The sequence below is a fragment of the Monodon monoceros genome, unplaced genomic scaffold (assembly GCF_005190385.1).
Source record: "Monodon monoceros isolate NGI ecotype Baffin Bay Population unplaced genomic scaffold, NGI_Narwhal_1 Super_Scaffold_16, whole genome shotgun sequence".
Taxonomy (NCBI): Eukaryota; Metazoa; Chordata; class Mammalia; order Artiodactyla; family Monodontidae; genus Monodon; species Monodon monoceros.
In genome coordinates this window covers 22544265-22556513 of record NW_021703772.1, presented here as the reverse complement: position 1 = coordinate 22556513, position 12249 = coordinate 22544265, and the positions used below count along the sequence as shown (strand labels likewise).

The following is a 12249-nucleotide window of genomic DNA, read 5'->3' as shown; positions in this document are numbered from 1 at the left end:
ATTGGAGTGAGAGTTAGCCAAAAGCTACCGGAGAAAAGAAAAGCAATGACCCAGCAGATAAGAAAGAAAACGTAAATCAGCACTACTGTATTACAAGATAAAAAGCCAAACATAATACTTTAATTTTCAAACACCATACAAAGGGTCCTCCTAAATGTATGAGTGTATATGTATTCTGGACATCTGGGCTCTCAAAAGTTCCACAGAACATGAGTGAAACACTGCAGGTATAATTACCAGTATAGTTCAGCAAGCAGATTGGAGAAAACTGATATTTAAATATTCATTTCACATATCTGAGTAGCGATAATTTAATTTATCCAGTCTGATGCTGTACAATATTACACATAAACTGTTGGCTACAACTGTAAACAGATTGATCTCAATAATTCATTCACTCAAAATACATTAAGTAAGATTCTACTATGTATTTAAGTGTGTATTCAAGACATTTTAAAAAAGATTTCTATAAAAAGTTTTTTTAATGGCAATATTCAACACTTAAAAGTTCGGCTTACTGAATTACTTCTTTCTCTAAGGTTCAAGTTGCAAAGGTTTTCCTGGATATGCTGTGCACACACCACACACATACTGACATCACATTTCTGTCCACTTATCTTTCCTATTCACTAAATTATAAGATGAGGTAACCATGCCTAACCTAAACACTGTAAACACTCCATAGATGAAAATAGTTGTCTAATTTATCAATCATTCCATTGCTATACAATGATAATATTAAAAAACAGCATTTCAAATATTTTTGTCAGTTATACAAATAAGTGCCATAAAATAGCTCTAAATGGAACACATTACTTTTCAATTTATATAACTCCACTTCAGCTAAAGTAGTTCTCTGCACGAAATAACAAATGAAAAGATATCAATTCTAAATATAGCATATGATACTATTTCCACCAACCTCAGGAAAGCACCAAAGTGGGTCAAGCATTTTCCTATCCAGTTTCTAAATTAGAATAAAAAAGAGAAACTAGCACTAATTTTTCATAGTTAAGGAAAGCTCTTTAAAAAATGAATAAAATTGGGCTTCCCTGGTGGCGCAGTGGTTGAGAGTCCGCCTGCCGATACAGGGGACACGGGTTCGTGCCCCGGTCCGGGAGGATCCCACATGCCGCGGAGCGGCTGGGCCCGTGAGCCATGGCCGCTGAGCCTGCGTGTCCGGAGCCTGTGCTCCGCAGCGGGAGAGGCCACAACAGTGAGAGGCCCATGTACCGCATATATAAAAAAAAAAAGAATAAAATAAAGCAAACAGCTATCAAAGCCCATGTCTGATATGGGGTGGGAGGTGGGAGTGGGGAAGGCATCTGATTTGAGAGTAAGCAGAGGTCTCAGAACCAGGAGGTTCAAAAGATGTTCAGAAAACATCCAAAAGTTTCAATACTCTGCTTTTAGAGAGATTAGATATTATGTACACTGGCATTAAATACACTTTTATTTAAGGAATAATTAGATATGAAACTTTTTCTTAGAAAAATTAGCTATTCTGAATTTATCCAAATTAATGAGTTTATCAATAATAGGACCTGAAAAACTATACAAGGAGTCTGAGGGAGTGAGGAAGCATATGCCATGTGTACATCTGGCTCCCTACATTTGTTCCCGGTGGAGAAAACAGCTCATGCTAAGGATCTGAAATGGGACCGTGTTTGGGGGGGATTCAAGAAACAGCAAGGCAGCCTATGTGGCTGAAAAAGATGAGTGAAAGGGAGTCTGATAGTGGCTGGGGAAGCAGATCCCAGAGCTTGATTTTAATGAGTACACGTAAAGAAACAACCCTTTCAGGGGCTTCCCGGGTGGCGCAGTGATTGAGAGTCTGCCTGCTGATGCAGGGGACACGGCCGGTCCGGGAGGATCCCACATGCCGCGGAGCGGCTGGGCCCATGAGCCATGGCCGCTGAGTCTGCGCTCCGCAACGGGAGAGGCCACAGCAGTGAGAGGCCCGCGTACCGCAAAAAAAAAGAAAAAAAAAAAAAAAAGAAACAACCCTTTCAACTTGAGGACATTTTACCATTCATTGTCGTTTCCTTAGCCAACGATCTACCATTAAGATAGTAAATAACGATATTCACAGGCTATGTCCCTGTGACATGAAGAAAGTATAGGTTTCTTACATTTAATAAAAACAGGATCGTAATTGGATAGTTGAATTAAAAGGAAGATTGCCACTCTCAGATTCCGATAATACCATAAAGATATCTTTATTTTTGACATATCTAAAATAATCCTTTCCCAGATTTTACATAAAAGAAACATTGGCAAATGACAACTTATTTATGTTCTGCCAGCAGAGTTCAAGTCCAAATGAATAAAGTGCCAATTTATAGTTAGGTATGATGGGACTGAATGAATACTGACCTAAGATTTAAGAAATTTAAGTTCTAATTGATCCATTAAAAAAGTTTTTTTTTTCCTATGGCTGGTTAACCCTGGGCAAATCACACTACGTCTCAGTTTTCTCATTTATAAAATGAGGAAATTAAACTGCTAATTTCTAGGTCTTCCAATTCTATAGATGGGGCACACTTAAAAGGCTTAAGTCTAGAGCAGGACATTAAGAGTTTTCAAAGTATAAGGGTAACCAGCCTGTGACAGCACCTATGACCACCTCAAATTATAAACACTTTCGGTGACCTCCTTATCTCAAACAATGGGGTCAATCACTATTCCACTACCCTCACTAGACAAGAAGTCTTCTCTGAACAGTTCTAGATCTCAGCTCATCCTTTTCTCTCATTTTCCCCCATCTGGGCAGTTGCTAAGATACAGTGCCTCCACCATCCCTGTCTCTCTAAAAGCCCTCATCTCCTCTCCACACACCTCCTCCTTCCCCCACCATTTGTAGTTCCAGTCCTCACCATTTCACACATGGATCCCACTTCAATAGCCTCCTACCCAGTCTTCAGTCCCGGCCTGCCCCCAACTACCCCCTGCAGAGTCCCATTCCACTTAGAGACACGCTAAAGGCGCCCCACTAACTGGGGAATAAAGTCTAAACTCCTCCACAGGGAACTCAAGGTCTTTCACAATCTCTTTACCTCCAACTGCTCTTTAACACACCTCATGCTCCTCTAACGCTGAACTCTAGTTTCTCAAATTTCTAAGGTCCTTCGTGTCTCTGTTTCTCTGACCAGCTGTCCCTTAGATTTGGCCTGCCATCCCTGCTTCGTACACCTGATTGCAGCAAGCAATCAAAAGCCATTCCTCACTCCCTCCACACTAACAGAATCCTAATTTTGTTCAGACACCCACTCTTCAAGGACTGACCCTATCTTCAACCGTGATGTATGCCAAAAACAATTGCGTGACCAGTCCTGACCAGTAAGACATAAAGGGCAAGTCCACTGGAAGGCTTCTGGGAAGGGTTTTGGTCCTAACGCTGGACACTGTCACATCTGGAATTGTGGCAATTATCCTGCAGCCACTAGGAGGGAGATTAGTGAGGACAAAGCCACCAAGCGGAGGATGGTGAAGTAGAACAAAAGAAATAATTTGGGTCTTTGGTGCAGCCACGTAATTGCTAAACTAACCAAATTAAGAGCTATCCTATATTGGGATTATCTTTATATAAGATAATACACTGTCTTTAAGCATTTGAGTGAACGTTTTCGTTATGTGCAGCCACTAGCACTCTTTTAGATACCCTGCTAAAAGTTGTACCTTTAAAGGCTTCCTTAAACACCTTGTCACCTTCTCTTCTAATCCCTCCTAAAGTCAGCTTCTTCCTTCATGATTCTACTGTACATTTTCTATGGCATGTATTACAAATTCACTGCAGTGTGTAATAATTTTTTTTACATCCATATTCCCCACTAAACTAGAGGTTCCTAAGGAACAGGCATTCTTTCCACAAGGCAGTAAATGGCACCACCATCTTCTCCACTATTAATTCTACTCCTTCTCCACACTTTGTATGTAATCCATCCAAAAGTTCTGGTGGCATTAACTCAAAAGTACACACTAATCTCATTACTTCTCATAATCTCCACTGCTGTTACCTTAATCCAGGACGGTATCTTTCTCCTGTCACAAAGAAACAGTCCTAAGTGATCTCCCTGCTTCCACTCTTGCTGCCACCCCACGTTTCTTGATTAAAAAGCAGCTAGAGTGAACTTTCTAAAGCATAAATCAAATCATACCATTCCTTGCTTTAAATCCTATCAATGGTTTCCCATTACTCTTAGACATGCCCTATTCACTAGCAATAATGACCCTCTCTCTAATCTTCAAATACACCAGGGTCATCCACTGAAGGGCCTACATACTTGCTGTTCCCTCTGTTTGGACACTTGTCCTCCAGATATTCACCTGGATGCCCGCTCATCGTCATTCAGGTTTCAGACCAAGTATCGGTTCTTTAAAGGCCCTCCTTGATGACCCAGCTAAAACAGTGCCTTTTTTGGAGCCCCCATTCTCCACTCTGTTACACTCTATAAGATCTGCTTCAAAGCACTCATTTATAAGTTTCCGAAAGTATTTTATTAGTTTACATATTTACAGTCTTTTTCTTTCCTAGCTCTCACCAGAATGTAAGCTTCTTGAGAATAAGAGTTCTATCAGTCATATTTATTGCTGTATGAGTGCTGCCTAAAATATAGAGGGGGCAGGTTAATAAATATTTATTTATTCTGATTATGCCTTTGAACTTGAATTCACAATAGCTACTACGCAGAAAGTGCTCAATTGGTGAATGAAAGCAGTTCGCTAACTGGAAATTTTGTCATTATGTTCGTTTTATGACTGATTTCAATAAAATACATAAATTTCCCAAAGCTAAAACCATACTCACTACTGAACAATGGCTAGTTGATGATGATTCATTCTTCTCTGGTAGCAGCAACAGCGATTTCATATTTTCACTGTCTGTATAATCCACAGGCCGCAGACCAAATATGTTACTGGTAAAATAAGCGCAGATGGGTTTAAGTAAATAAAATGTGTGATTTGATTCTTAACTAAATGAATACACTAGTGGAACAACTTTTTCGACTTCCTTAATAATATACAATTTTTACTAAAAAAAAATGACTCAAGAATTCACATAAGGCATAAGGATCAAGTACCACAAGCTGCTGAATAGAAAAAAGATATAAAATTTCAATTTGACGCCAGACCATTATGGGGGTATTTCTAACTGAATTTATTGTTACTTACACATGAAGTTTTTCACAACTCTGTATTCTTGTGTATTCATATTCATATTTTAAAATATAGCTTCATAATCATTAATCACTATGGGGTGAGATGCTTTCATATGCAAGTAAAAATCATTTACTGTAGCTATTATAGGCTCCATAGTCTATATAAACAAATACAGAAATTAGATAAATTCACAAGGTAGGAATTTAGATCCACTAGAAGGAAAACTATGCCACATGACAAACAATTTAATACAGTAGTAAACAGGGCACTTTTTAGATTAATTTTACTATGCATGTGCACTATAATCGACAGCAATCACAGCCGTCACAGAGCAAACTGACGTGCTGCAGAGCACACGCTGACGCAGAATTCCCAGCATGCACTAATTCACGAGTCACAGAATATGATACTGGAAGAGACCTCAGAAACATCGTACAATGGTTATTTCATAGATTAGAAAACAGAGAGAAAGGTTCCAACGACTTGACAAGGTCACATTTTCCTTCCATTCATTCCAACAATATTCCATATTGCCCATGACTAGTCTCCCAATCATAAATAAATTGTTAAAACTACAGCACCATGTCTATTATTCCACTTCTTTACATATGGTTTCAAAATGATTTTAATTTATTATACCATGGCAGAAAAATTTTCTAAAATGAACATTTCGTTTAAAATTTTCTGTTTTTTTAAGATTACATGGTATCTATATAATGGTCATTAATGTTCATGTAAAAAAATGCAGTGTGGGGGCTTCCCTGGTGGCGCAGTGGTTGAGAGTCCGCCTGCCGATGCAGGGGACACGGGTTCGTGCCCCGGTCCGGGAAGATCCCACATGCTGCGGAGAGGCTGGGCCCGTGAGCCATGGCCGCTGAGCCTGCGCGTCGGGAGCCTGTGCTCCCGTAAGAACCAATGAGATATAAGGTCTGCACAGAGCTCAGTGGGGCAAAAGCAGAGGAAAGAAAATAGGAAGAACTTAAAAGCCTGGTGAAGCTGCTTAGATGTGAAAGGAGAAAGAATAAAAGGAGGTACAGAAGTAGAATGAGTCTCCCAGCAGAGAGTAGCGAAGGCCTTGTGCGAAGGCGTTGAAGTGAGCTAGTGTGGCAAATGAGAAACACCAAAAAATTTAAAAACAAAGAGAAGAGCAAGAAAGACAGAAGAGAAGAAGGAGGAGAAAGACAGAAAGAGAAGAGAGAGAATGCACAGAAGAATGGGGTGTTCTGGAAATGTAAGCTGTGACCAGAAACAAAAAGGATGGTACTGAAGAGGTCGACTGTCTCCTTAGGGCACAAGAAACCCTGAACAGCTCCCTAGACAGTTGTAAGCAGAAGGGATATCATCAACAGAGGCAGGGTAGCTAAGAGCTAGAGTTACACAATCAGATGGCCTGAATTTAGATTCCAGCTCTGCCACTCAATAGTTGTATGACTTTAGAGGTATTTAACCTCCTATGCCTCTGTTTCCTCATCTGTAAAACGAGAATACAACCTACTTCGTCGGATTAATATATGTAAGGACCAAGTGAATTAATGTATCAAAAGCACTTAAAACAGTGCCTGGCAGATAGTAAGTGCTCAATAATTGCTTGCTATTAATATTAACAGATTGGCATTTTGGGGGAGACAGATACAAAATGAAGATATAGGAACATAAGTTACATCTCCAGTGTTGACCTCTTCTCTTTATTTTCTCCAATTTTATGACATACTTCATGTATGCTTTGTAATGACAATTTACATATACACTAAAGGGAAGGACAGAAACCTGGTTTCTTAGCAACATTAAAATAGGAGTAGATTTATGTTTTCCTATATGGTACAACATAAAAGATAAAAAGTATGAATGTACAATGTAAAGATAAAAAGTATAAACTAGATGACTCTGAAAAGTCCTTTCCTCACTAGGATTCTTTTTAATCACTAAGGCTAATAAAAAGGAAGTTTAACACTTCAGGTTTTTTTCAGGAGTTTAACATTTTGGCTTTACCCCAAAGGTAGAGTTCAGAATACAGTATGGCACTTCAATGTCCTCTGCCCCTCAAGAATGATAGAATAGACACCCACCTACAACTGTGCCCAAGATGAGTTTTACCACCAGTAGAAGGGGAGAAGGAGAGATGGGCAAATTTAAACTTGCACTTGCACATATAGATCATTCGATCCCAAACACACATGCAAAAAGGCTTTTTTACTAATGCTAAACCTATCATGCATGACAGACTACCAAGATGGTCCATGATGAAATCCTTTATGAACAACTATGAAATTGCAAACATAGATTTTAAGTTTTCAAGTCACTTGAACTGCGGTGAAGCAAGAAAAAGCAGAGAAATTCAAAAGAGCAACATGCTTTTTTAAAAGCTATAAAACATAAATTATCTGTTACAGATTAATTTTTTAAACATTAACTAGGGCAGTGGAATAATTAATAAGTCCAATGGTCTATATACTATTTTCTAATTAAGAATTCTACATCCTTGCAAGGAAAACTCTGTTAATAGCAGACCAAGTAACAAATCCTAAACTCTGTATTTCTGTTAAAAAAAAAAAAAAAAAAAAAGCATATGATATTCTCCAAACACTCAAAATAGTTCTGATGTGACTGGAATAGCTTTGGTTTTAAGTTCACACTGGGATGCACAGAAGGCAGTGCAGATGGATAGCCAATGAGGTTTTGAACAGTTATCAATATAAATATTCTTGAGCAACAAAGAAGTATAGAAGATATGAACCTTATTCTCACATCTGAAGTTAATATAGAACAAATTTTCCTTCTTAGGTAATGGACTCTCATTTTAGTCCTTAAGAAGTAAATTTCTCATGCAAAACACAAGTAAATTCAGAGTTAAATGAATTAACACTGTATTCAAATGTAAGAGGCATTTAAAAAATGCCAAAGTTTGCACAGCAAAAGCTCAAAGCACATAAGAAATTACTCTAAGCAAAATGTGACTTTAAGAAAACAGTAAAGTATTAGAATATTAAAATTAAATCAAAATAAAAGATAAAGTCAGAAGTACACATATGGCCTCAGATAAAACTATAAAATACGTAAACTTTGTATTATAGTCCACAGGGATGATTTCAGAATAAATTTAATGGGATAACAAAAAGTCCGTTTCTCTTTAGTTCCTGCACTCTATTATTAATACATTATTATTTCAGAGTGATAACAACTAGTAACCAAATTGAGAGAGATCTCCAAATATTATACAGTATGAAAGTTATCAAAATAATGTTATATCAGGTTGGAGACAAGGGACAGGGGATGGAAAACAGGAGGCAGGGTGGGAATTATTTCTGTAAGATACTCCATTCACATCCCCCAGACCAGAGAAGGTGGAAAGCATCCTGATTATGTTTAAGAAGCTGTAAGTATGATTTTCATATCAAAATCTGAGGGCAAAAATGAAACCTAAAAAACAAACCATTCTAACTTACACCTATAGATGCAAAAGTCTTAAATAAAACCCTAGCAAACTAATGTAAAGTATTTGTTTAAAGAATAACACAATACACTAAGTCAAGTTTATCCCAGGCATGTAACATGGTGTAATATTTTAAAATGTGTTAATGACATCAACAGGCAAAAAGTCTAAGATCATCTCAAAATCACTTAATAAAATAAAATACAGTCTTGTTTAAAAATGGTAAAATAACTGGGAAGAAGATTTTTTTTTAATTGAAGTATAGTTGATTTACAATGTTGTGCTATTTTCTGGTATATAGCAAAGTGATTCAGTTATACATACATATATACACACATATATATTTTTTTTTTTCATACTCTTTTCCACCATGGTTTATTATAGGATATTGAATACAGTTCCCTGTGCTATACAGTAGGACTTTGTTGCTTATCTATTTTATTTATAGTGGTTTGTATCTGTTAATCCCAAACTCCTAATTTATCCCTCCCCCATCCCCTTTCCCCTTTGGTAACTATAAGTTTGTTTTCTATGTCTGTGGGTCTGTTTCAGTTTTGTAAATAAGTTCATTTGCATCATATTTGAGCTTCCATATAAAAGTGATATTATGTGGTATTTGTCTTTTTCTGTCTGACTTACTTCACTTAGTATGATAATCTCTAGGTCCATCCAAGTTGCTGCAAATGGCATTATTTCATTCTTTTTCATGGCTGAGTAATATTCCATTGTATTTATACATATACCACCTCTTCTTTATCAATTCCTGTCAATGGACGTTTAGGTTGATTCCATGTCTTGGCTATTTTAAGCAGTGCTGCAGTGAACATCAGGGTGCATGCAGCCTTTCGAGTTATGGTTTTCTCCAGGTGTATGCCCAGGAGTGGGATTCCTGGATCATATGGCAGCTCTATTTTTAGTTTTTTAAGGAGTCTCCATACTGTTTTCCATAGCAGCTGCACCAATTTACATTCCCATCAACAGTGTAGGAGGGTTCCCTTTTCTCCACACCCTCTCCAGCATTTATTACTTGTAGACTTTTTGATGGTGGCCATTCTGACCAGTGTGAGGTGGCAGGTACCTCACTGTGGTTTTGATCTGCATTTCTCTAATAATTAGTGATATGGGTACCTTTTCATGTGCCTGTTGGCCATCTGTATGAGAAGATCTTTATTTTTAATATTGATTTTAATAGTGACTTATAAACCTACAGTCACTATTTTTTAAAAATGAGAATAAAACAAGCATGCCAGCTATCAATACTATTTTAAAATATTGTTCTGGAAGCTGTGACAAAGGCAGTAAGAAATAAAAGTTAATAAATGACCATTAAATCCTTCAAATTAGGTGTTGGCTAGGTATAAGAGAAACACACTAAAATCAACAGCTTTCCTCTATATCAGGAATAACAAGTTTTATTTATTAACAGAATATCCACTTCACCAGGGCAACAAAAGGCTCAAATACCTAGGAAAATCTCAATAAATAGTTAGTTCCATGTGTATACAAACACACATATATAAAACAGATTAAAAACTTGACTAAGATGTATAACAGAAGACTTAAACAAACAGAGAAACATACCATGGTCCTGAGTGAGAAATCAACTTTATTAATCCACTATTATCTATACACTTACCCAATTTTAATCAAAATCATAATAGGATATTCTTGAAACTTAACATAGTAAACCAAACTTCATGTGAAGGAATAAGTTGATAAAAACAGCCAATTCCCCCTCCACCCCCCACTGCTACTGTCACGACTTTAATTCAGACTCTCATCACTTGTCCCCTAGATTATTGGACACACCTCTTCACTGAACTTCCTGCCCAGTGTGGAGGTGAAAGTTTTCAACTTAAAATTTGAACTCTAGGGCTTCCCTGGTGGCACAGTGGTTGGGAGTCCGCCTGCCGATGCAGGGGACGCGGGTTCATGCCCCGGTCCGGGAAGATCCCACATGCTGCGAAGCGGCTGGGCCCGTGAGCCATGGCCGCTGGGCCTGCGCGTCTGGAGCCTGTGCTCCGCAACAGGAGAGGCCACACAGTGAGAGGCCCATGTACCGAAAAAAAAAAAAAAAAAAAAAACCACATATCAAAACTAACAGCATCAAGGTATGGTATATTCCTGTGTTATTAACTTGTTTTTCAATTACATTATATGATTACCTATAAAAAAAATTACAACCTAGAAGCTCTGCATTTTGTAATCCTTATTTGCCTCTGTAACCAGCGTTAAGTCCTGACTTTTGTGTGCTCCTTCCAAACCTGTAGAAGTAATGCTGGCACAGAGAGGCAATTCTTGCATTTTCATTTCAACTACCTCATTAACTGAAAAGAGTAAAATAATATATAGGGAGACATGAACCAAGTTAGAGATTAAAGATATAAAATCCACATACAGCATTTGCTTGTGACACTCTTGACAACAGCAATTTTAAAATGCAGCCGCCAGCATTCACTAATGTGTCTCTCTGCCCTAACACTGCAAAACAATTTACCCAGAGCTCATTTGAATGATGTAAAAAAATCTAAGAAATAATTTGACTGCACTTGCCTAACATCTGAATTCTTACATATTTTAACTGTGGTTACACTAAATATGCGGAAAAAAAAAAAGGAGAAAAGGAATAGAATATTTAAAACAATTCTAAAGTATTGGGAAGCATACAAAGTAGTTATATGCTTCTAATTCTTGCCTTATTAATAAGTATGAATCACTTTATATAATATAAAAACTAAGTGAATTTTGCCAGAAAGTCAAAGCTTCCAAAGTTAACTTGACAACTGTTTCTGAATTAAAAGAGCAAATCTCCCTCAAATATGTAAGTATCATAAAGGAAAAGGGCATGAATGCTGATTTTAAATCCAGAATATAATGGCCACATCTAAATTTAGTTGTGAAAGAAAACAGAGCCATCAACTTGGGTAGTAAAGTCCCTGTTTCATCACAGACCTTGATTCAAGAATAAGTCAGCGAAAAAAACAGTTTTTAAGTTGAACTACTTACACCGCGCTCCTGGAGGCTCCATAGGAGAGTAACAGCTTGACTATATCCACGTGCCCATTCTTGGCTGCATCGTGAAGAGGTGAGTCATTCTGATACCCAGTGGTGTTCACCAACGCCTTGTGCTGGAGCAGCAATTCCACCACCTTCAGGTGCCCGTGATTGCAGGCTTCGTGCTAATTAAAGAAAAAGAAGAGTGATGAGGAAGAGCAATGAACAGCATCATAACAAAACCACACTTCAGAAAAATAAATGTGAACCTCAATCAGTAAATTGGTTCTTACCTAAATACTCGTACTAAACCATAAGTTGTTGACAGAGTAAAAGCCACTATTAATAGTCTTTATGGTAAGATGCGTGGCGATCAAGATTTATGTTATTCATGGAAAAAGATTTTTTTCATTTGAGCCTTGGGTCAAGCTCTCTTAATTTGGAAGAAAATATAGCTTTGGGCCAATTATGGCTCCTAAATTGTTCTACAGTAAGAAATCTAAAACAAGAAAAAAAAAACACAGAAAATATTTAACAACCAGATCATGCATAAAATCTGAAATCCTCCAAGGCTGAATAGAACTCACCAAATCAGGGGCTTAGCCATAAGCTAAGCGGTGCACCTGCATGTATACGTACGCGCCCAACAAAGTGAATATCCTAGA

The 12249-nt window shown here is 37.6% G+C and overlaps 1 protein-coding gene across 1 annotated transcript in view; it reads right to left on the bottom strand.

The window, feature by feature from the left end:
• BARD1 (BRCA1 associated RING domain 1) overlaps window positions 1–12249 on the bottom strand; it is a 72503-nt gene that overhangs the window by 22164 nt on the left and 38090 nt on the right. The window contains exons 6-7 of the mRNA XM_029226131.1: window positions 11597–11769; window positions 4808–4916 (exon numbers count right to left, since the gene is read on the bottom strand). Of these exons, the coding sequence (XP_029081964.1) occupies window positions 4808–4916; window positions 11597–11769 (282 nt within the window). The remainder of the gene's footprint in view (window positions 1–4807; window positions 4917–11596; window positions 11770–12249) is intronic.